At 42.0% G+C, this 24070-nt stretch overlaps 1 protein-coding gene across 4 annotated transcripts in view; it reads right to left on the bottom strand.

Annotated features, from left to right (window-relative positions):
• The window catches only part of GIT2 (GIT ArfGAP 2), a 32046-nt gene extending 8064 nt beyond the window's left edge, over positions 1-23982 (bottom strand). The window contains exons 1-18 of one of the 4 annotated variants that reach the window (XM_074844015.1): positions 23834-23982; positions 19374-19507; positions 18805-18917; positions 17956-18061; positions 17516-17602; positions 17243-17373; positions 16067-16161; positions 15199-15244; positions 13620-13671; positions 13159-13231; positions 12730-12827; positions 12318-12429; positions 11171-11313; positions 10218-10367; positions 6833-7081; positions 5345-5434; positions 724-806; positions 428-610 (exon numbers count right to left, since the gene is read on the bottom strand). In XM_074844015.1, the coding sequence (XP_074700116.1) occupies positions 428-610; positions 724-806; positions 5345-5434; positions 6833-7081; positions 10218-10367; positions 11171-11313; positions 12318-12429; positions 12730-12827; positions 13159-13231; positions 13620-13671; positions 15199-15244; positions 16067-16161; positions 17243-17373; positions 17516-17602; positions 17956-18061; positions 18805-18917; positions 19374-19507; positions 23834-23885 (1997 nt within the window). In that variant the 5' untranslated portion in view covers positions 23886-23982. The remainder of the gene's footprint in view (positions 1-427; positions 611-723; positions 807-5344; positions 5435-6832; positions 7082-10217; positions 10368-11170; positions 11314-12317; positions 12430-12729; positions 12828-13158; positions 13232-13619; positions 13672-15198; positions 15245-16066; positions 16162-17242; positions 17374-17515; positions 17603-17955; positions 18062-18804; positions 18918-19373; positions 19508-23833) is intronic. The other 3 variants (XM_074844017.1, XM_074844018.1, XM_074844019.1) reach the window with 3 other exon arrangements.
• Between the last annotated feature and the right edge of the window lie 88 nt (positions 23983-24070).

Raw genomic sequence — 24070 nt, 5'->3', positions numbered from 1 at the left:
CTGCGGGGTGTCCTTACCTAAGGTCACGGAGGTCCGAAGATCCAAGAGAAACTTACACCAAGTTTTCTGTAACAAATCTGATTTATACCTAAACCAACACGCGCTTTGCAGCAGGACTTCGCAAGCACTTTTCTCCCTGTCCCTGTGCCAGGTGCAGGCAGGGCAGGCAGGCAGGCAGCAGCAGGCAGAACCCGCTCGCAGGGGGCTGTGCTGCCTGTCTGGACGGGAGCGAGTGTTCCCAACGCCTGCACTGGTCACTCGTCCCCATCCAGGTCACCCGGAAACGCCACGGACCCACACGGTTTGTAGGTGTGAAATCAGCATCTCCAGCACTAACGCAAGGCACTGGTTGTACTTCTGAGAACACCTGAAGAATTTTCTTCCTGTTCTCAGAGACTCCGGGGCTTTTCCAGCACTCGCACCTTACCTGTCGTGCTTGTTCTCTTGCGCTGCTCGCAGCAGCTCCTGAATGTTCTTAGTGATCTGCTCAGTTTTCCGAATCACATCTTCTGTACTGGGCAAACTGGAGCTGGGGGCTGTGTCTGCGTCTTCAGGGATGGATCCCTCCCCCTGCCAGATGACACTCCTCTGCCGGCCCTTCCTGCCTGACCTGCAAAGGAACAAAGCCGAGGTCGGCCCTGTGGGACAGAACCGGCTGCTCACACAACTCCCCGTCGCTGACAGCGCGGAGCTGTGCCGTCAGCTCTGCCTCACCGCACCTACCCTGTCTCCTCCAGCTCCGGGGGGGCGGTGGGGTTATCGTAGTCGCTCTCGGACACGCTGCTCTGCTTCTCCAGCTTCGAGGCCTGGAACGAATACAGATTTATTTTAGCGCTGTGCAGGACAGAAGAGCCCCGAGCTGTGCCAGAGCCATGTCCCGCAGACTCGCTCTTTAGAGTGACAGCCCCTGCGCCAGCCGCTGCCCTGGAGCCCAGCGTGTCCCCCCACCCTGTGCCACGCTCCTGCTGCCAGCTCGCACCTGAGGCCTTGGGTGCTGCTGGCACGGCACAGCCCTGCTGGACCGAGGGAAGGGCTCTGCCCCGGCACCCCACGGAGGGACAGACGGCCACAGCACCGCGTCCTTCCCCAGCCATGTGGGCACGGAGGGGGAGGCCCACAGGGGAGCAGAGGCCGAACAGAGAGAGCAGGACCGCCAAGGAGAAAAAGAGGCCAGACCAAGAGCAGTAGGCCCACAGCGGACTGGAGCCCAGACACAGCACAGGAGGCTGAACACAGAAAGGAAACCAAACCGAGCGTGGGAGGCTGGAAGGAGAATTGAGGCCCAGCACGAGGTGGGAGGCCAAATCAAGTGTGGGAGGCTCACAGCGGAGCAGGAGGCTGGACTGAGCATGGGAGGCTCATGGCAAAGTAGAGGCCAAATCAAGCATGGGGGTCTGACCCAGGCATGGGAAGTCCACCGCAGGATGGGAGACCAAAACAAGGGCTGGGGGCTTGCAATGGGAAAGCAAAAACAAAGACAGGAGATGGAAATGATGGTGGGAGGCCCACTGCAGAGTGGAGGCCAAACTGCGGGTGGAAGACCAAAGGGCATGTACGAGGCCGAACTGACAAGACATGGAGCCCATTGCAGACTGGAGGCCAAAATGGGGAGAGTTGAGGCCCACTGAACACATGAGAGTGATACAAGGTTGGGAGGCCAAGTGAGAGCTGTGGCCCATAGCAGGGTGTAGGATGAAACAAGGGTGGGAGGTCCTAACCATCAGGAGTAGACGGTCACTGAAGAAAGGCTGTCAAAATGAGGGTGGGAGGCCAATTCCAAAGCGGAAGCCAAAACGAGGGCAGGAAGCACACGAAGTGGAGGCCAGACTGAGTGTTGGAGGTCCACTGTAAAGTGGGAGGTTGAACAAAGAGTGAAGGTTGAATGAAGAGCAGGATACCAAAATGAGCTTGGAGGCCAAATCCACAGCAGAGGCTGAACCCAGAGTGAAGGCCCACAGTGGAGTGGGAGGTCAAACCTCGAGTGGGAGGCCCGTGAGGAAGGTGAGGTCAAACCTCGAGCAGGAGGACCATGCAGAGGGAAGGCTGAGGACAGAGCTGGAGGCTGAACCAAGCATGGGAGGCCAGACCAAGTGTGGGAGGCCCACTGCAGAGGGGAGGCCAGACCGAGTGCGGGAAGGCCCCGCTGCGGAATGCTGCTCCAGAGGGTGGAGAATATAGACAGAGCCAGAGGCCAAGAGTTTTCCTGCTCTCCCCTTCGTATGGCATTCCCTGAGGAGATACAGGGACCGTGTCCACACCAGGAACCGGTGCACTGCCCATTCCCTGCCTCTGAGCACACGTTCTTCTTCCTACAGAGACCATTCTGCACCCCCCAATAAAGCATCCAATCCACGGGCAAGGATGATGCTCAGGTTTTTTTTCCTAAACACCTTTTTTTTTAACCCTCTCAGAGGGCTGCTAACACAGGTGAACATACTTGCACCATGACAGCTCAAGAGTGCTCTCCCTGCAGATGCTAACACACAGCCCCCTCCGTCAGCAAGATTCAAAGTTCCCTTCTCTGACCTGGTTTAAGCTGCCTTGGATAGTTTATGCCCAGGCAGTGCAACATCCTGGGGGTTTATGCTCTGAATACCTCCTGTCAGGCCGATCTGCAGTTCCCAGGAATCTGCAGACTGAAGCCCCGAGGCACACACACTCCTGTGCTCAGCCAGGCCCCAGGATCACCACACATCCACCTACTCTAGTCTTAAAAAATGCAGAGCTCATCACAAGTGCCAACTACAGCTCGTCCATTTGCAGGTACGTCACATCAGTGTCACTCCACGTACAGCTCAGCCTCTGCACCAGCTCCTGCCTCAGGCACAGGCACTGCTCACGTAATAGGGTCCTTCACAATCCGCATTCAAGAACCATCCTTGGAACTCTACAGAAGCTCTGAGGTCAAGATGAGGGGATCTCAAGTGTTAAGACTGTAAGGGACACCTCCAATTTGCATCCCTGATCCATACGCTTTGGAAATAATACTTGTACCTCGAGGACAGACCAAAAATGTGACTCGGAATTGGTTTTTGTTGGTTAAGATCCAGTATGTTTGTTAAGCACTCATCTAATGTTAAAATCAACAATCCTGAGCTCTGAAGCACCTGGAGTTACGAACATTTTCCATCCATTTTAAAGTTACTCTGCATAGAAGGAAGAAACAAGCATTTTTTGAAGGCTCGCCTCTCAGGATAGCTAGTAAAGATCAGCTGTAGAAGCGACACATTCTGAAGATATGAAACTATTACATGTAAGGTCTGACCTTTCCCTTCTCCCAGATGTATAGAGAAGAGTATGATTAGCAGCAAAGCTCTACGCTATGGTCAGAAACGCAAATGACAACAATGAATTACAAGAACAGGGTATTATGGAATCAGTGTACAACAAGAACAAACCACCCAAACTTCTGCAAGTTTCCAGTACTGCACAGCACGGATACCAGCTGCAGCCAAACCCAGATCTGCATTCCACCGAGCAGGATATTCCCTTGTAAGTTTTATCATTCCGTCCTACTTGCAAATCAAATAATTACTTGATTGATCTGTTCAAACACTGCACAGTCAAAATAAAATGGGGACACAGGATTTAAAAAGCAGGCTCTTTATCCTGGCAGGAAGAGGCTTGAGTATGACCATTCAACATCTAAATCCACAAACTTAGGTTTTTTGAAAATTTTAGTGTTCTATAGTAAAATTTGATTAGAGACTCTGCTATGCTTGTCCAAGAAACGGAACGGTACTGATTTCATTATATTAACCACACAGAAAAAGCAGAGCAAAAAGGGAAAACTTTTCTTGAAAGATCTTTTCAAAATCAGTTAAGTCTTAAAAGAAACAAATATTTTTCAAGTTTACTCTCAGAAAGTCTTGTTTTAATACAGAGATAAGCAAAGCCTAAATCTTGAGCATGTGATACAACAAAATGGGTATAAGCTACTCATTATTTTCTAATAAATGAGACATAAACATCTAAAACCAGCCCAGAGGACCTTATATTGATACCTGCTTCAAAGCTAAATAGGTTTAGTCAGAGCAAGACCTCGAAATGCAGTCGACTCACCCTGACGATGGAGGGTGCTTTCTGCAAGCAGTGCAAGCTCAGGCTGGTCAGAGCTGCGGGGGGTGTTCATCCCCAGCATTCGTTAGTCTGGGACACACTGAGCCGAACCTGCTCAGGGTCCTTTACTGCAGCCACAGCCCCTTCACAGCCAAAAATGCATGTTATTCTCAAGCCACAAACGCAACGTGCTTCTCCCTTCTTTTGAATATATAACTTGCAGCTAGTTCAATGATCCCAAATAAAACCTGGTCTGAAAAGAAGCTCTCATGGACAGACTAGTCTATCAAACTGTTTGCCTTGCTAAACGTGTCCTTTTGCAAGGTGACATTTTATGCTCACTTCTAGCAAGTGAATTTGAGTAAGACTAGACTTAACTGCCCCACTACAAAAAGAGAACAGTGTTTAAAAAAAGGTTTAAGGAGCTGAACAAGGCTTCTTCAAATAGCTACTAGCTCACATATAAGGCCACAGCAAAGACAGTGGCTCTGGAATAATAAAAGCTTACAGAATGCATTTAATGTTTCTTGGTAACACTGCAATTTCTTCTCTAGAGTCAGTACTGCAGCTAACAAAACCCCTAAGAACAAAGTTTTGTAGATCCTGATGGAAGACCAATATAAGCTTCCTTTATACACTCTCAGTGTCTTTAATCTTGCCCTGAAAGGAATCCTGCTAAAAACAAGGCCCATGCCCGTTCAGTCTTCCATCTCTCAAGGTCAGCAGAAAACAGCTGATACTAAATGTACGGGTGGGCAATATGAACTGCTCTCTGTCTGGACGCTTAAGAACTCGCTTCAAACAAACTAACGAACATCTGTAAAACACACGGTCCATCAGTACCAATCTGGATAGGTGCAAACTGAGAGCCCCCAAAGAAAGCAGGCCTTAAAGTGAGGGGCCAGTGAGCTTCGGATGCCTCATGCAGTGCATTTTAGTCAGTAGGAAGAGTTATATATTGGCTTATGAATTACCAGCAAGTGCCTGCCAAATTACTTTCCACACAGCAACCAACTCGTCTCCTGACTGTTTTCAGTGTTATGCAGTTGAACGAGTGATGTGGAGTAACTGTGCACGGTGTTAAATGCTAAAGATTTTAGCTGCTGTGACGTTAGAGAGAGGCACGTATCCACAGCATGTGGCAGAAGAAATGGAAAGTGAGGAAATACTGCTTCATGCAAGCATGAAGGCTAGTCAGCGTCAAAGGGGAGAAGGCAGAGGCATAAGGGCTTCCAGGGAGATTGCCACCTCCTCCAGGTAAAAGACCAATTGGAAGGTACTTAACCCTTCGTGTGCTTTCATCCCTTGACCAGGAAAGCGTGGAGGGGAAGGAAGGTAGAGATGAAGAGGAGGTCACAAACGCACTCCTCCCGATCTAAAAATGGGAAAGAGAAAAACACTCGGGAAAACCAAAAACAAAACACAAATAAATTCTTAACTGAAACAAAAGGAACATTCTTAAAACCATGGAGATGACATAAAGCAAGAATGATTTTGAGAATTTGACCAAGCCTGAGTGGACTTAATTCTTTCAAAACACAATTGACTTCATGTTAATTCTAATACTGATATTCCAGAGGTGCTCAATTCCACAGAGAATAAAATACATTCACCACGATACCAAGTGAACCAACTCCACACAGCAAGTCAATGCTTCAGAACCGTGACTTCTAACCAAATTTCAACCCAAATGACCAAAGGACCTACACAAAGCACTGTCATGTTTTGCAAACGTTGCCACATACAAGAGAATTCTGACATTTCTTGCTGCCAGAACTGCATTTATATCAATATGCCAATATAATTTTAAATTATCCAGATTTCATAGTTTAAAGTTCTTATTAATTTAATTGAAGGCAGGGAAAAACCCAGCATACAAATTTCTGCGCTGATTCCCTGGTGCACTCAACTGTCGTCTTTGGAATGTGCGTGGAACATCTGCCCTCCTTCATGCCAGGCAAAAAACCCGTTAACCTCCAAATATGTTTTAAAGGGCTTAATTGTTTATCTGGAAGGAAATACAAGATAGTGCTACCAACAGGGAAACACATTGAAACAAATCCACAAATGTTAAATACGGGCCTAAAAAATACTGTCCCATATTCCTGCCCACGGGGCAATCTAAAAAAGATGCAACGAAAAATTTAATAAGCACTAGTGTGTGTTGGGTCACTTATCTAAAGCGTGAACACATCAGTGCAAGATCCTTGTGGCTAATACAGAACTCCCTCTCCACTATCAGCACATCATACAGGAAAATACTAAGCCAGAGGAATTTATTCCACTGACAGACCTACACCATCTTCAGCCTCCAGTTCCACAGTCCAAATAAGAAATGGGTGGCCTAGTGAAAATTTAACTTCTATTTTATTTTAGAAAGGTGGTTCTGAAGTTCCACAAACTGGCATATGCCTGTATATCTCAAGAAAGAAATCCATGAACTTTACCTACCTTCTTGGAATACTATTTATTTTTCTCCCTCCTGGTTTTCAAACAGCCACACATTGATATTTGGCATATATACTGTGGTTAAAAGAAACAGCTGAGCAGAAGCCAAAAGCTCCGGTTTACATATTCCAGAATTGTTATAGCTTTTACTTTTCAAAACATCAAGCTCCTGCAGACATGTTAATACAGCAAACATTAAAGACTCTTACAGTTCAAATTCACTCCGAAGCAGACAGTGGAGCAGCTTTGGTAAGTGAGTGTAGTTGGAATGGACAGAAAAGCTGAACATAAGAAGAAATGCAGAAGCATCAGCAGTTTTACTTACATGTGGAGGGAAAGGCTGCAGTCTTGTTATGCTTTCTTCTGGGTACGTGACCTCTCCCATGGGGAGGTAGGGTTTCTGACCCGATCCAGTCTCATACATGGACATGGGTCTGCTACCCCGCGCAGACGGTCGCCGCTTTAAAGAAGAATTGTTGGTGGGGTCTGTGTATTCAGAACCACTTTGGACCTGATATATATTGGTTGTGGCCTGTCTTCTGAGGTTGGTATTTTCACTCTGTAGCGTTTGAAGCTGAAAGAAATGTTGAGCAGTGGGACTTTGTTTTTCTAATAGCAAGCGTCAAAAGCAAACTGACTATACAATACACGCTTGTCAGCTTTACTAGTGAATCATTACTAATGGCTGGGGTTTGATTTCCTTTTCAAGATCTACTTGACTTGCTCAGTATAAGCATAGAAACATCCATGTTCCAGGTCTGAAAATATTTATGTGCCGATTTCCAGCACTTTTTGCTGGGATGCAAGCTAAATGAGATCTTAAAATTGGTTGTTGTAGTTAAAAACACACAATCCATTTCTTCCAGCCTGGCTGTACTGGCACACGAATCGTGTAATATAAGGAGGCTGTGGGGGGAAGGACTGCCAACAAAACAGTTTTTCAAGCACAGTGACCCATTTCAGCAGTCAGTACAGGAATTTAAGAGGACTTTAACATAAGGCCCATGAAATCTGAAAATGCCAGAACTACAGCAGACACCAGAGGCAGCGCAAAGAAAACTAGAGCTTGCTCTGCAAAGCAAGGAGAGAGTTTAGCTTATGAAAATTAAGCATCAGCTACTGCTTTCTAAGAAGCCAACAAGAAATAATTTGAAAGCTTTTTATTATTATGTATTTGATGGATAGTAAAAATGCAACAATTCTGATTTTTTTTTGGTGGAGTTACTTGGAATAAGTTTGCTATATTAACACATCATAAAGAAAAGATGTAAAAAAAGTCAGTATCAGCAATTCTCTAACAATAATTGAGTATAATATTTTAAACAGCTGATGGCCTTTTAAACAGGAAATTGCATGTTTACTATTTGCATTTACTTTGCATCATATGAACCGTCAAGAACATTATCAAAAAAATCCTATTTTGCCTAGAGCACTTCCCAGAACCCTAAATCCAATGTGCAGACTTCTATCAAGATGATTTATGCTTTTTCTCCCCACTTTGTGTACTCTCCAGTAAGACATCAAGTCTCAAGATTTGAGGATCCGCCAGGAGCCAAGCTACTGCTTTAAGGTTTGACATTAGAGGCAACTGTAAACTTTGTAGTCTCCTTCTTCCAAACTTCTTCCACATTTTATAAACTTGCTTTTGCTGTAGTTTTAGCCAACAGTTAATGTAAACTCAGACCAAAATCTTAACCACCCATAAGCACCTAAAAAAAAAAAATCAGTAGACACAAAAAGATAATTTTTTCCATTAGAATGCCCATTAAAGTTAATGGAACCATTTTCATTTTTATAGGAAGAATCTACTCTAAAGTGGCATTCATCAAGTGCCTCTTCTTTAATTAACATCTTTTGCTTTGTAATTGCCAGCAAAAGATTAGATACACAGTTGCTAGTAAGGTGATACATACAGTGGATAGATTTTTTTCAGTTTATGAACTCCTAAGCCCTTGCTTAGAAAAGAAAAAAGAAAAAGAAGACACTCCTGAATGACTTCTAATGCAATAGATTTGCTGAAGTAGTACGAATATATTGGTGTCTTGTCACAAAAAACCCAGCAGAGAGTTCCCAGATTGTACTGAAGTTCCCAGTAGCTCAAAGCTAAGACAGCTGTCACCCTGTCTCCCATCCTGCACTGGCACAGGGCTGGGTCCATTCCTCACCCATCCAGAGCCACTAAACCCTGAGTTAAAGCAGCCCCATGGTTATACACATCATCAGGACATGAAATTAGTGCAACTCATCTCCAGAGTGAGCCAGCCCTGCCTATGCCGTCTTTCAAAACAAGTTCAGCTGCAGCACAGCAATGATCTCTCTTCTGCTACACCACATAAATCTACTAGTGTCTCATCAATTCATAAGACCTAAAGATTTTTTTTTATCACTAAATAGACTACATCTGTTTAAAGAAACTCAATATAAGTGAAAAGTTAATTCAATTGATGCAGAGAAATGCTTAACCAGCACAAGCTGTTAACAGACCAAGGAAACACCCCGAGATCTCTGAGGTTCCTCTCAGTATTCACCATTCCAATAGATCTGAAAGGCCAGACATGACTGTAAGAGAAGGATGGCACTTAGAGAGAGAGAGATTCCAATCTGCTGAATTAGCTTGGCCTCAGATGCTACGAGCTCAACAGTTCCCACCACTCGCCAAAGCATCAGCCTCCCTGCCCCAAAACAACGGGGAAACAAGCTCTCAGCACAGGTTCACCTCTGTGGGAGCACAGCTGGAGCAACCTCCACAGGGAGAGAGCTTTCCGCAGCACATACTGTGAGCCTTGCAGTAATGTCATTATTTGGAAAACAGGATTTTTAACTCTAGGTAAAGGAATTCATTTGAGGAAGCAGCCAGCCCTTGCTAGGCTAGGTGACAGACAGGACAGTGAACTCAATACAGACATAAATTCTCTTTTACCCCACAACACTGGCAAAGCATTCAACAAACTGTTGATTTGTTTATCTAAGGATTAGAAGGCCTGGCTTCCAAACAGGGTTTTTCGAGCTTTAAAGTCAGGATTTTAGCAAAAATATTCAGTTTTCTGTTTGTATAAGACTATCTATATTCTAAATTAGGTACTTCTACCTTATCCTCCTCTAGACAAAACCCACACTGAAGGTTTAAAGCAGCAGTTGAGTTTACCACTATATCCTTTATGTGCTATTTCCCACGGATTCAAACGCAAGCAAAGAAAGAAATCTTGTCCTCCTGGTATACAAAAACTTTATATTGTATTGCCACATTCCAGATTATTTTCTACTGCCAAACCAGACTGGAATTTTTATTTCCCTTCATTCCAGCTAGGCTTATTAATGGAAAAAAACCAAACACATTTACTGGGAAAGTTGGAAGTACGTGATATAGATCTGTGCACACACGGGAGATGTGTGCTAGCACTTACTTCCTCATTGCTGAAAGCTGCTTATCTTGAAGCAAGACAGCGAAAACGTACAAGACTTGCAACAACTGTCTCATCACTTGGAAAACTGATGTCAAAGTGAACTGAGCAGATCATCATCACCTCCACAAAAACACATCTGCTGCACATATACGTTTAGTCTCGTTGGATTCCAAAGCAGCTCCATTTTAAAATAAGTTGTCTCACTATCCTGATATTGGGTTATTGCATCCTCAGTTTCAGCAGTTTTATTCTGGTTAACTTAAAATACATCAATAAATGAAGGGGTTACACTGTTGTGCCTGTTACCTTTTTCTGCATGATTCTCAGCTCATCACTCAAGTTGATGTTCACTTTCATTAACTGCTGAATCTTTACCTCAGAAGCCACCAATGCATTTTTAACTTGCATATATTCTTGGGCAGTCACTGGTCCATCTGACAAGTCTGAATCCAGGCTCTACAAACAGTAAGAGAACAGTACTTACACCACTGAGAAACAGATTACCAAAGGAAACAAGACAATGAGATTTCAACAGCTTTTCATATATTTACTTTAAAGGAATCATGGTTCAAATAAAGCTCAAATTAATAAGATCCATTCATTAAAATAATTTTAGTCCAATATAGAAGAAATTTGATGTCAACCAACTCTTAGCTCCTTGATGCACAAAAACATTTCTCTCAGCATTTCAGTGACACAATACCCTTTCATACGGATTTTTTTTTTTTAAATATGCAGTAAAGAACTGGAAAGTCGCAAAAGGCAGACTACTAAATATCCAGTGTGCGTGTTACCAGGGAAGATTAAACTAGAACTATTAGGTTTACTGCCCCTTTTTTACTATGCTGCATTATTTTCAGGAATGGTTTAAAACAGTCACTATTGGTCTGCTGTAAATACTTCTTCAGTAGAAAGCGGTAAATATTTGTGAAATACCATAGAATCACTGATTAAGAGTGTTTTGGTAAGTCCAATTATTTCATCGGTGCAGTCAGATCTATATCTTAACTCCAGGCATGCACAGTGGCACACATTACTTTTCTAGAGGAGCACTTTATTTACAGTATAAATTCTAAAGTCACAAGACTTAATTCTGTTAAAGTTCATAGACTGAGGCATGATTCTAAAACGAGTTTGAAAATGAAAATATACATTTTCTGATCATTTATGCATGTTAAATCCCCCCACAAGGGGAACGATTCACTGCAGATTACCTTTATGAATAAAATTCGGTGTGTGTATAAATATTTCAAACCTACCTTCTGTCTGTTTGATTTAGCTGCATTTGTTTCCAGATCTGTATCTTCATCTGAAGCAACGCTGTCATAATCAGGCTGGTCATTATCCTGACTTTCATTACTATGTTGATTGCTGATTGATTTGAGTATCAGTTCCACGTTTTCTGTAGATCAATATACACCATTTAAAAATGTACTAGTAAGTTTGGAGAAGAAATGGAAGTGCATACTTTAAAGTAATTAAAAAGAAAAATAATCAGAAAAGATCTTAAGTGAGACAATACAAGACATGCCACACATTTGAGTAGCCCAGTTCAAAAAAATTAATTTACATCCACCTAATAGGTATGGATTATTACTGGCTAAAATGAAAAGACAAAACCATAAAACTTTGACATTTCTTGTAAGTGTTTATACAAATTAAAGTGGTGAGAGTCATGCTTTAGCAGCTTAATAAAATTCACATAAGGGAAAAAAAAACCAGAACAGACTACACTGAACAAATGGACGTCAACATTCAACTGAAAAATATAGGCAAAAATTAAAAGTTAGAAAAGTGTTTGTATTTTTTCTCCAGAGGGAGAACTAGCGTTCAGCTGTTGTTCCATACCATGGCTAGAACTATGGCTCTGTCTGGTTGTTGGCACAGGTATTTGTATTCTTTGATATGTACCGTAATCAAGAAATATAGAAAGTAAACATTTTTAGGCAAATTAGCAATAAGCTCAAGAGTGTCTACATTACAGCAAAGTGCTGCATGCATGGAGCAGCCAGGAAAGCCAGCGTCTAAACCACCAACATTATCCCAGCCGCCAATCAGAAGAAGTATCACTCGGAACTGTACAGCAGTATTCTGGAAAATTTTACCAAGTTATCATAAAAAAATCACAACCACCATAAAAAGATGCTCCTGAATTGCACATATCCCATTTGATTGAACTGTATTACAAATACCAACCTTAAAAGACAAATTTCCTGTACTCGGGCATTATTTTGGTGGCCTAATGCATGTTGTCAATAGCCTGCTATCCACACAATCCAGTTCTTATCATTTATGGAAACAGTATAAATCTCTTCCTTCATTCATATACTACTTCTGAATGAGGCTACAGTATCAAACTACTGGAGAATTGCACGTAGAAGAGCCGACAAGCAAAAATATACCCACCTTTTGAACCAGTGAGAGGATTCCCCTGTTGTCTTCGTTTGGCATCACTTAAAATATCTATAACTAGCGTAGCAAATTCATGGGCATTGAATCGAGCCAGCTTCTGTCTTCCCTGAATTACAGAATAATGGAGAAATAAAAGCAGTACATCATGTATTAGATGAACACCAGAGTCCCCAGGTAGAACTGAGACTACAGCACTCACAGCGAGCTGATTGTTCAATTACACTTATCACAAAGTGTGATTTAAATTATCCAGGTGCACACTCCAGGGCAGGGAAAACATGAAACTATTTTAACCTCTTTACAAGGAGATGCAACTCTTCTACAGTGATGAAGTACAGTAAAGCAATATTACTTAGAATACCTGGCCTATGAAATATAGTTTTGCAGTATTAAGAAGATTGCATACCTGATTCCTAGTTGAGGAATATTCAGGATTTACGGGAAGAAAAGGGACAACTGTGGTCTCTGTCACAAGAGTACTATGATTCTGAGTAGCAAGCCAAACTGCTCAGGGAAGAAAAAAAAAGAGGAAATAACCTTCCTGTACTATTTGACAGTGTTTCTTGTCAGAGAATAAAAGACCACAATTTCAAACACAAACACAATCAATTCAAAGGAAGGCTCTTTTCCCCAGAGGGTTCTCTACTTCGTAAAAAACACAAGATTTTTTCAAATAATGTCACCTTCAGACAATGCAAGACAAAGAAACTACCATTATCAGTAATTACTGAATACAAAAATACTTTAAACAGAACATATGCTTGCACACTAGCATCTTGTATGTAACGTAACAACTCCAGTTTATCTCATACACATCCCAGAAAGCCTCATTCACCTGCATCTGTTTCCCTCCTGTCAACTTCATCGTACACATCCATGGCAAGTTCTTCAAATAAGTGGTTGCTTAGCTAAGGGTAGAAAAGAATAATTACAGCTTGAAAATAAACACAACCAGAAAGTTGAAGGCAAATAGTAACATTTAACATACAGATTTATATAAAATACAAGAAAGCAAGACAAACAACAAAGTTGAAGGCTCTGAACTGGTGAGACAAACCTAGAGACACTACCCCAAACAAGACCAACAAGTATTTGCTCTGTCATGGATTTGTCATCATCTCTGCTCCTCCATTTCTGCCTATTTTCATGTTTTTCTCCAGACTTTAACTTGCTACAGAGTTGACATTTATTTATGCAGGAATTAATAGCAGCTGAAGCCAGCTTGAGAGATGAAGTGCAGAGTTTGCCACGTCCAGACAAAGATGTGTCACACAGCACACTGGCAGCTCTACTTACAGACTGAAGCTTCTTCTTGGCTGCTTTGGCAAGTTCTGATAAATCTAGACTGCTATGGAAAAAAGTGATCATTACATCTACAGCATTTCATAGCCTGTTTAAACACAAATTCCACATTGTGATAATTCAATGACTAAAATGTCACTTATTTGAAACTCATCAATCTTTTAGCATTTTTAATATAGTTTTTAACACATTGATCTTACTAATATTGCTAATATACCAACTAGTATATTCCTAAGCTTTTCTAAACAGTCTTAAATTTAAAACAATAGAATCCCCCAAATCCTTTGGAATATCAATACCCACATTTGCATAGCTCAAGAAGCAGTCAAGCTGTAGTGGAACAAAATGCTTTCTGTAAGGAATCGGAACAATACGACCATTCTGACCACAACTCGAGCCCACAGAAAACACCCAGGATTTGTTCCACTGGACTCTGCGGGAGGTAGGTGACCATCAGGCTGGAAAATGGCTACAGCAACAGGGCCATGCTTAAAATTATTCTGTACTGATTAGTAAATAATCTCTTCTACTGGTTTCCAGCCTTGAACATGAGGCACAAGATGGAAATTGTGCGGTTCAACAGAATTTATCGTAAGAGTCACAGATCAGGAAGCTGACAAATTCTGAGTCCATATTTATGTCCCCCAGGGGAAGACTCCCCTGACCTACAAGGATGGAAGGGCTCAAATAAAATCTCTGTGTGATTAACTGACATCACAGAGAGTTTGTGCAGTCAGTCACCTTGACAAGAAAGAAAAAAAAAAAAAAAAAAGAAGAGGAGACCAGTGGAGGACATCAGGCAGTGCTAAGACAGTCAGGCTCTGCGATCTGAGCAGCATCTTTGAACATTTCCTCTGCAGGTCAACTTCCTTCTCTGTGTATGAGGCAAACAATACTTGCTCTGCAAAATACTCTGCACTGAAAATACACAGTACCTTATCCAATAGCTAAACACGGCAGATCTAAAAAAATTACAGATGTTAACGCTATTTTACCAACTACTACATAGTTTCTATAATTTTTATTACAGTTTTTCATAGCAATTCTGCAAGCAATAAGTTGAACAATAGTTTACTTACAGCCGTCTTATTTCCAATTGCATAGCAATAAAAGAAATAGGAACTTACGATTAATACTTGGTATGTTTTATACAAGTATGATTTCAGTGATTGTAAAGAAAAGTTAAAAGCACTCAGATGATCCAAAGCATAAATATTTTTGGAGAAAAATGCAGCTTCCTTGCAAGCGTTAGTTTCAAAATGCTCTATCAGGAAACTACCTCAACTGGTCTTTATATTATTTACAAAATCTGTTTCCCAGGAATCCCCATGGGTGTTCCCTTAGCACTGCCTCACCTTCCCCCTGCATTTTAACAAATATAGTAAATGTCTACAATTTTCTGATTTTGTTTAAATGACAATATTCTTTCTAGAAAAAAAAGGTGTCCAAGATTGGTAAAGGCCCGCATTAAAAAGTTAGAATGACAACAAGCTTAAAAGTTGTTTCAGAAAGAAAACTTAATTATTAGGTTTATTTTGGTGTTTTCAGACAGGCCATGGAATCAGCAACTTACCTGTCTGCCATCTGAGGTATAACAAAGTGCTGTCCATTTTTATGCTCTAGAGTTGAAAACAAATTGTGCTTTAATAGGTTGTTACTGGACTATAATTTTCAATGTTGTCAGGATATACGGCTGGTATTCAGTTTTACTAAAGGACACGGTAATGAGAAACCCAAGAATATATGCAACAGGCAAACAGAGTAATTCATCCAGTGTGTAATTACTCAGTTTCCAATTACAGGAAGCTAGCAAGTCTTAAAAGAAGGTTCCTACCACAGTTTCCTGGTGTTATCAAAGATTCCAATTACATCTTATCAACTGTACTAAAATTCCATTTAAAAAAAAAAGTTCTAACACAGGTGTCTTTACAGCACCTAATGGCTAAAAATTTTTAAGCGTGCTCGTGTTCAAAAGGTACCTACTTAATTGAATACTCCACTGCTTTTGCACTTTAAAGAGAAAAATCTACTTAGAAGAGTTCCTACACTACCTCCTGCAGATTATTCAACATTCCCAAAATGTCTGTTCTCCCTGCAATTCACTCCTTGAAGTTAAACAGTACTCATCTGATCTTAAATGTAGGTTTCTCCACACTTTCAGGGGTGTGCCATTTATAGAACACACATTTGTGAAAAAACAGAAAGGAACTTAATTTTAAGCTTAAGTATACTTACAATCTTGCAGTTTTATCTGTATTCTAAATGCATTATCACAATCTTACAGCTTACACTTTCTTTAGCTCTTCCTATATAATTTACATTATGTTAGCATACTTGAAATGCATATAAAAAGTGTAATAACACTGACACAAACATTATGTACCATTGTTTGAACTGTCCTATAATTAACAGATTTCAGAGTGTAGTTTTTTTCTACTTACCTGGTTTCCTGCCACAGAGATAGAAAGCTAACCTGTCTGTGAGTTCATACTGAATTTCCACCAGGCGCTCTGCCAGGTCATGATGGCCACCTTGTCTGGTTTACACACACACATAAAAGTTACATTAGTTATTCATTTTGAGACGTACAAAACATTCAAAAATGGTCAGAGCAACAGATGTAGTACAAGCCACTGTTCAACACTGCACACGTTTGAGTGTATCAACACAGCACAGACTCACAGCAGGATTTTCAACAGTGTGTTCCAATGGGCAAGAAACTATAGATAAACTTTTACAAACTTCCAAAATGACACAGTGAAAACTCTGAAAGCCCTTGCCTACTGCTTTGCTGTAGAAAAAAAAAAATCAGATTATACCAGCCATCTTGAACTACAATTTCTTAGAAATCACCCAACTTCACATTTGAATAATAGCACTGAGAAATAGAAATATTCTGGCATAGCAATATTCTGCAAGCAAGTGAATTTATTCAGTCTTCAGATTCCATGCATGGCCTCAATTCAAAAGCAATCAGAGCAATGAGGATGTTTTATTTACACAAATGTGCAGCTTCTAGTCAATTAGTAATGTCCAATTTTGCATATAAACACAACAAATCATCAACGCCGTGCTGTAAGCCTTGCAGTGCCTCATTACTGCCCAAACGATCAGCAGACACGTTCACATTTAATCTTGACACGGACGCTGTCTGCCCGGGGGAAGCCTAGAGCTTCCCTGAGGGTGCAGTTGATGCGGTGGATGCACCTAACAGTTCACTGTCACTAAAAAGCCTGGTTTCAGCCCCTGCTCCCCGACCCATCCGGGCAGTCCAGCCCTTTCCTACAGCAATCCCCTATAGTTAATCTGCACTCCTGGAGTCTACTCAGCTTGCTGAGCTCGCAGAAACTCTTCTCTGATTACTTTTCTGTGAGCTGCTAGATCGGCACAGCCTGTTTCACTGGGATCAAAACTGTTGTGTCAAGCATCCAGGAGAATACAGGCTATGAAAATGCTTATTTATACTCTTTATGCATTTGCTCTTTCTGGAAAAAGTACTTACTAGCATTTAACAGTCAAATTATTTTCAGGACAGAAACGTATCTAAGCAGGTTCACCATGTGATTTATGAACATCAGTTAATACAGAAAAACATCACACATGTCAGAGCCTTCTACCTTGCATAGTCAACTGGAGTTTTTCCATTAGAATCTTGCGTGCCAGGATCAGCACCATAAACTGCTAATAATTCTGCTTGTAAAGTCTGTCCTGCCTTAGCAGCAACGTGGAGCGGGGTGTTTCCTTTCTCCTACAAGTTAAGAAAAATAGCTACTTAATCAACAGGTCTGAGTAGAAGATTGAAATATAATGCATATCAGCTGAAATCAGTTTACATATTGCAAACTGTAAGAATTAATTGTATCTCAAAATAATGAAAAAAGCATTCATACAGGATGAAAGAAGTTGGCTTGAGCTCCTAAGGAGAGCAGTCGCAAACATGTCTCCAGATTCCCTGTCCTTACACTGGAATGGAGTTGCTGAAAAAGAAGCATAATTGTCCTGAATACAGTGGCAGTAATTGGGATTCAGCATTTGCTTTTTCAGCCGTGCTTTTAGATATGCAAGAATTCTTGGGACAGCTGTTTTGTGTAAAGGCTTTTCTCCAAGTTAACCTAAATTGATGCCTCTCAATGATCCACATCTCCAGTATCCATATATATTACCCAAAAAAAGTGGCTTCAAGTTGAAGACATGCTGTATTTGTTTATGTAATAGTGCTGAAGAACAGCAATAGTTAAGTCAAAAGCAACTAGTTTAATTCAGTCAGATTTCACTGTTCTGTTACACACAAGTTGCAGTTTCTGCAGACTGCCAGAAAAAACATACTAACCTTACTGAGATCTTTGGCAGTAACACTGTCATCTTCACGGCACGGCAAGCGATGAACAAATGCTAACATTTGATATTTAGCTCTAATGAATTCTGCTTTATTGGGGCTGTAAAGAGACACCCAAGCAACAGAAGGGAAAGAAAATAAATATTAGTGCTTTCACAGTAATACAGACACTCTAGAAAAAGGAAAATTCACAAGTGCAGATTGCGTTAGATCTTTGCACGCTACTACTAGCAAAGGTAGATATGGAAAAATATTTCCATTAAAAAAAAACAACCCAGCACAGATTGTCTAACTATACAGAGCACACTTTTGTTTCAAACATCAAAGTATCTGCAGACTGTAGGATGTAGCGTATTATTTCTTAAACACTGAACTTAAAATTATGCCAACTGAAGATCTATACTTACTATATACGGTTATTTACATTTTAAAACAAAGCACCATATTCAGTGACAGAACTCTCAGGTTTTTACTTTTTTAATTCAACCAAACCCAATCTCATTAGCAACGCTCAGTTGACTGAAACACGTGGCATGAGAATTAGAAGCTATCAATTCAAGTACAAGTAAAGGTCCTCACTATTCAAAGTTAGAGGTCGGGAATCAATAGTTCAGAGAATTTAAGAAATGTATTTCCATTTCTGCAATTTAATTTTTAAAAATTAATTACTGGAAATTTAAAAAAAATAAATTGAAAATGAGTGAACAAATAACTAGTTTACTCCTGTTCGCTTCCAACAACAAAATATACACAGGTTCTCATGAATACCTTGCTGCCTCTGCCACTGCTGAATAAAATCATCACGCTTCTACAAGAATAAAAACCCTGCCATTTTCCACTTACTGCACTTTATCCTGCGGGCTAGCTTTGCGCCTTCCGCTCATAACAGAGGCAGGGTCCAGCAACGAATGTTCCCATATGGAGTTAGCACCATTATTATACAGTGTTTCAACCATCTGAAATCCAAAATGTATACAAACAGGCAGTAAAGAAATTTTTCTGCTAGCTGCACAAACCGACTAATCAAATATCTGTCTAGGAGGTTATGATGTGGAATGTAGTAAGAACCCCTTTAAAATTCTCTACTCTTCCCAACAGTGGCTCTTTTGAAAAGAGAGGCTTGCTATATATGCAAAATTGAGGTTCAAGCAGATACATTACAGAAGTCAAAGAAAAGTTGAAGGTCATCTTCCAAAACAAAGGTATCAAATTAAAAAGGTGTAGACAATTCTGATTTTAGTGGTCTATCACAGCAAAACAAGAGAAATAAAAGGACACAACACTTAGAAAAAGAAAGCTTAAAAGGACCAGCCCCTCTCAAACAAAAGCTTAGTGATATAAATTCCATTAAAAACGCTTTAAAAAATTAATATATCCAGTTTAATGAAGGAAGACACAGTTTCACTTTCTACCTGCAGCAGTGTGGGAGGCCATGGTGTATGCTTGAGATGTCTCACTTGAGAGATGTGACGCCCCAAACTTCGATGGACGCTGCAGCACTCGTCACAGATCAGAATCCCCCTGTTTATAGATGCCCAACAAGGATCTGAAAGAGAACCGAGTATTAAAACACAGGAGGCAACATGACCTTGTATTTCAAACACTGACCCTAAAATGAGGACCCCTGCCTTCTCACCTCAGCTTCACTGCTTAGCCCTTGTATGAGCTTGTAAAAGTTACAACCTTGCTGGGAAAGAACAGCCCTTGCACTTACCGGGGGTGGAGGAGCCCTGGGACAGCAGGAGACCTGCTGTGGAAACTCAGAAAATAACCCTGCTCTTTGCAGTTCTTCCTGTGAAAATACTTTCCTTTGTAAGCATAACAGGACACTAAATTTATTATCTTCTTGAAGTGCATATGTGTCATTTAGTGGAGCCCTACAAAAATATTTCTAATAGTACCTACCTGCTCTTTTGAAAAACTCATAAATCTATAAATAAAAAGTGGTAATAGTAGTCATGGTTTTTCACATACTACTCAGTCTCCAGTTCTATATTATTAAAATGTTTTTTTCATTTCCACATTAAATAATAAAAACACTCCAGAGTGTCACAGTAAAAAAAAAAAAAAAGGAAGAGACATATGTGTCAAGTTAAAGGCTCAGTAAAATAAAAACCTGTCAAGCAAATTAACTTCAGCTCTGAACAGATCCATCTTATAAGCAAACCAGAAGGAAAACTGATGGAAGCTGAAGTAGCCAGTAACATATACTAGCTATTAGGTAGCTCCAAACATCAGAAAGTATAAAGCCGATTAGGAATGTTACATCAGATTGAAACTGAATATATGCGCCGCAGGACACTGAACTGAGGTCCCTCTGCTGCTCTCAGCCCAGCCTTCAGAAGAAATTCCAGTTTTCTGTCTGTGACACATGAAACTCAGTGTGCCAAGAACCCTGCAGTAACAGGCAACTGAGCAGCAAGACAGACCTTCAGATCTATCACATCCCAGGAGAACGAAAAAGGAATTCAAGACCTCTATGTTGGAAAATTCTTCTTAATTTCAAACCCAGAGATGAGTTGGAGGCCAAGTAAGCGAGCCTGGTGTCTGATGAGAGAACTTCTGCATCCTGTCAGAATACATCTAAGCAATTGTGCATCACAAAAAAGTCTTCTCTGACCCATGCAATAAATTTACTGAATCCCTGAAACATGAGATCTGATCATAGTTGTGGTTTCTAAGCAGAGTTGATGTTGTGTGTGTGCTGAAGGCAATGTAGGCAAACCTGTTCGAACCACGGGCCAGGAGGGATGGGAGCATCTCTTCACAGATGATAACTATCACAGCCCAGAGCCAAATTAAAGCATGTGTTTTAGGAAAAAAACTCCTAACCTACTTTAAAAAACAAATTAATAACAAGCACGCAACCTCCTTATTAAGTCATTCCATTATTTTAACAACTTTTACTTCTAAGAAGGAGAAAAATAACAATGAAATGAGATGCACTAGTGCTACGCTAACCCAAGAGTGGAGGCAGCCTTCCAGATTAACGAGTCGAGTCCCTCCTCATCACAGACGACCTTATCACACGCTCATTCATAAACTAACAGGATTCTTCTGCAAGCCATCCCGTTTCTTGTTTCAATCACTAGTTACAGGCTGCTTATGAGCCTCACTTGGTTTTGACTACCAGTCATCAGCAGGATTTTCTTCTTTACACCCACCACAATACCTAACTTAACTGGCTCCAAACAGCTGTTTAGCCATGATAAAGTCACCTGTTTATTTGGTCATTTCAGAGCAGAAACAGGGATTTAAAATTCTTCTGAAGAAAAAAGCTGTGGCCATGCTTGTAATTTCAGCTTGTACATTCTACTTATATAAAAAAAAAAATAATCACATTCATGAAGGAGTCCATGTTTATGTAGAATCTGTCAAAAACTGGCACCACTGGAAATGTGTGATGCAAAAGAAGACAACAGTAAAGGAAAGACAACAGATGGATTCTGTAAGGGAACTGCAAAGTTCAGCACTGGGCCAAGGGAACGCTCTTTGCTCCTGGCAAGCGCTGGGGAGGCCAGAGAGGCAGCTCAGCTTAGCCCCGGTTTAGGAGCCTAAATGATACGGAACAGGGTGGTGGAGAGCAGACTGATGAAAAAGCAGTGGGAAGTTCAGCACTGCAACCTGTTTTCTGAGTCACGCTGGTTTAACTGAGGTTTTTTTTTAATGAAACTGCACAACAATTTGTAGCCCCTCAATTCCAAGTCATACCTGGCTTAGTACCACTCACTTGTTCTCAAATAACAGATGGGGATGGGAGAGGGAGAAGGAACAGTGTTAGACAATCTGAAGAAACAGAGAGCGCGCTGTCAGGTTATGGGAAAATTGTTATTTCGGGTTTAAATTTGATTTAATGAAGCGTCTGTGCTGGAATTCGAGTAATTTAAAAAAAAAGATTCTATTATGGGCACAATCAAAATACATTTAAGCTGATACCAAAATACTACAGGGGAGAAGCTAGAAAGATAGGTCAGATCTGTTTTCAGGAACATGGCAGAGCGATTCAAAACAGGAAGCGTGTGATGAAGACAAGCCTGAACCGTGAGTTTGAAAAGTGAACTCCTGCCTGAGAATAGGAAGTGTACCAGAAAAGCACATGTAAAATCACCTCATGTAAAAGAAAACCATTCACACTTCGCCACAGAAGCAAAGCGTGCACGGATGAAGTTCAAGGGGCAGGCACTAATTAGGACAGCAGTCCGGCATTCTGCGCTTGCTACACCTACCTGGGGGAACAGGCTGCAGCCCCCCAGGTCTCCTGGCACAGCGGCACATGTAGCAGCTCCCAAACACCCCTCTGACAAATCCTCTCTGGTTTAAGTAAAATTTAAAAAAAAAAAACCCAAAAAAAAACCCCAAACCCTTCTTTAAGAAAGGATTAAATTAAGATTTCTTTATATATAGAGAGATAAACCAGCAGATTTCTTCACCAAGATAAATATCTGACAATGCTATAATGTCGTGACACAACAAAATAAAAGGCTAGCTTACAAGATTACCCTAATAGTGATTCTGATACACCACATATTCCTGACGAGCTTAACGAATACAAACCCAGTAACCCAACTTAATCTCAAGAGTCATAACACCACTGATGTTTAAAATCACAGATACACTCCCTTGGATGAGATAGGGACCACTGCCTGCCTAAGACACGCAAGCTCTATTTATTGTGAAAACAAAATTCTATATAGATAAAAGTAACTCTGTGGGAGTTAATTTGGGATTTTTATTATTTTATTTTTTTAAACAGAAGTCCCATTTTACAAAAGCTGTTATCCCCTCTCCCACATCGTATCTTCTGGCCACTCAAACGTTATCTACACCCCACTGTTTGAATTAATTTCAGTCATACATAAGCAATGATATTGGAAGAACCAGCACAGAACACAAACAACAAAAACTAGGTAACTTTGAGAAGACAACAAATATACACAGTTGCTAAAAAAACGCCCAAACAAACAGCAAACTGGACAGTTTCAAATATAAGAACTACAAATGGTCAGAAAAGGAGATGCAACAGACTTTCTGAAGACAAGATTTGTTTCAATAAGCTCCCAAACCTACCTGCTGCGTAACACAATGTGCATGTCCTGAACATGTTGCTCACTGAACGTTTCCAACAGGAGTCTATTGGACACTTCCAACACCCTTTCTTTGGAAGTCTGGGATCTTAAGTTTAAGTTTTACTTCCCCCTGGCCCTCATAATAAGGGATGTCTCCACAGCCAGCCCCGCTCTCACCTTCACAAGCCCCCGAAACAGCCACTGTCCCACTCAGTGACACATTTCCAACCTACACCTTTCAGTTCCGTGACTAGAAGATTTCTTTAAGCAAGCCTTCCTCCTTTCGAGGCTGAGGAGTTGCAGATTTACTTATAACCAGGGGGTGGTCGCTGTCCGCAGGCCATTCCCGACGGCCTGGCCCCTCAGGGCGGGCCGGGCCCCAGCGCTGGCCCGGGGGGGGCGGGGGTAACCGCCGGGCTACCTGTGTGCTTTAAAACCGAAATTAGAGCAAACTGAAAAGAGGTTCGGTACGAGAACGGGTCCTTCCGAAATAAGCCGATACGGAGAAAAACACTAAAACCGCATCCAAACCCGGCAAAACCAACAGGGGCGGGGGGGGGCCGCTACAAGGCGGTGACACCCCCGCAACAGCGCCGGGGAGGTGCGGGCCCGCTGACAGGAGCCCCGCCGCCCCCCAGCAATACGAACCCCGTGGAGCCCCTTCGCTCCCCGCCCCTCACGGCCGCCACCTGCCCGCGCCCCCTCAGCGCCTGAGGGCGGAGGGGAAGCGCCGCTGCCCGGTCTGAGGAGAGGGGGATGGGCTCTCCCGGACGCCGGGGTGCCCTCGCCGCGCCGCCGGTGCCTACCCTGGGCGCTGCAGTCGGCGCAGACCTCGCTGCTCCTCAGGCGCTTCGACATGGTGCGCGGCGGCGGCGGGACCGGGCGCTTCCTGCCGCGCTAACGGGTCCCCGCCGCCAGCCCCCGCGCTGAGCCAGCAACGCGCAGGCGCACGGCAGCGCCGCCCGCTCCGCCGCCGGCGCTATTCACCAAGCTGCGTACGCCAGCGTACCGGGCGGGGTGGGGCGGCACCGAGCCGCCATGTT

This window comes from Strix aluco, chromosome 18 (genome assembly GCF_031877795.1).
Source record: "Strix aluco isolate bStrAlu1 chromosome 18, bStrAlu1.hap1, whole genome shotgun sequence".
Lineage (NCBI taxonomy): Eukaryota > Metazoa > Chordata > Aves > Strigiformes > Strigidae > Strix > Strix aluco.
Note: the sequence above shows the minus strand (reverse complement) of the source record. Positions and strands in the feature narration are given on the sequence as shown.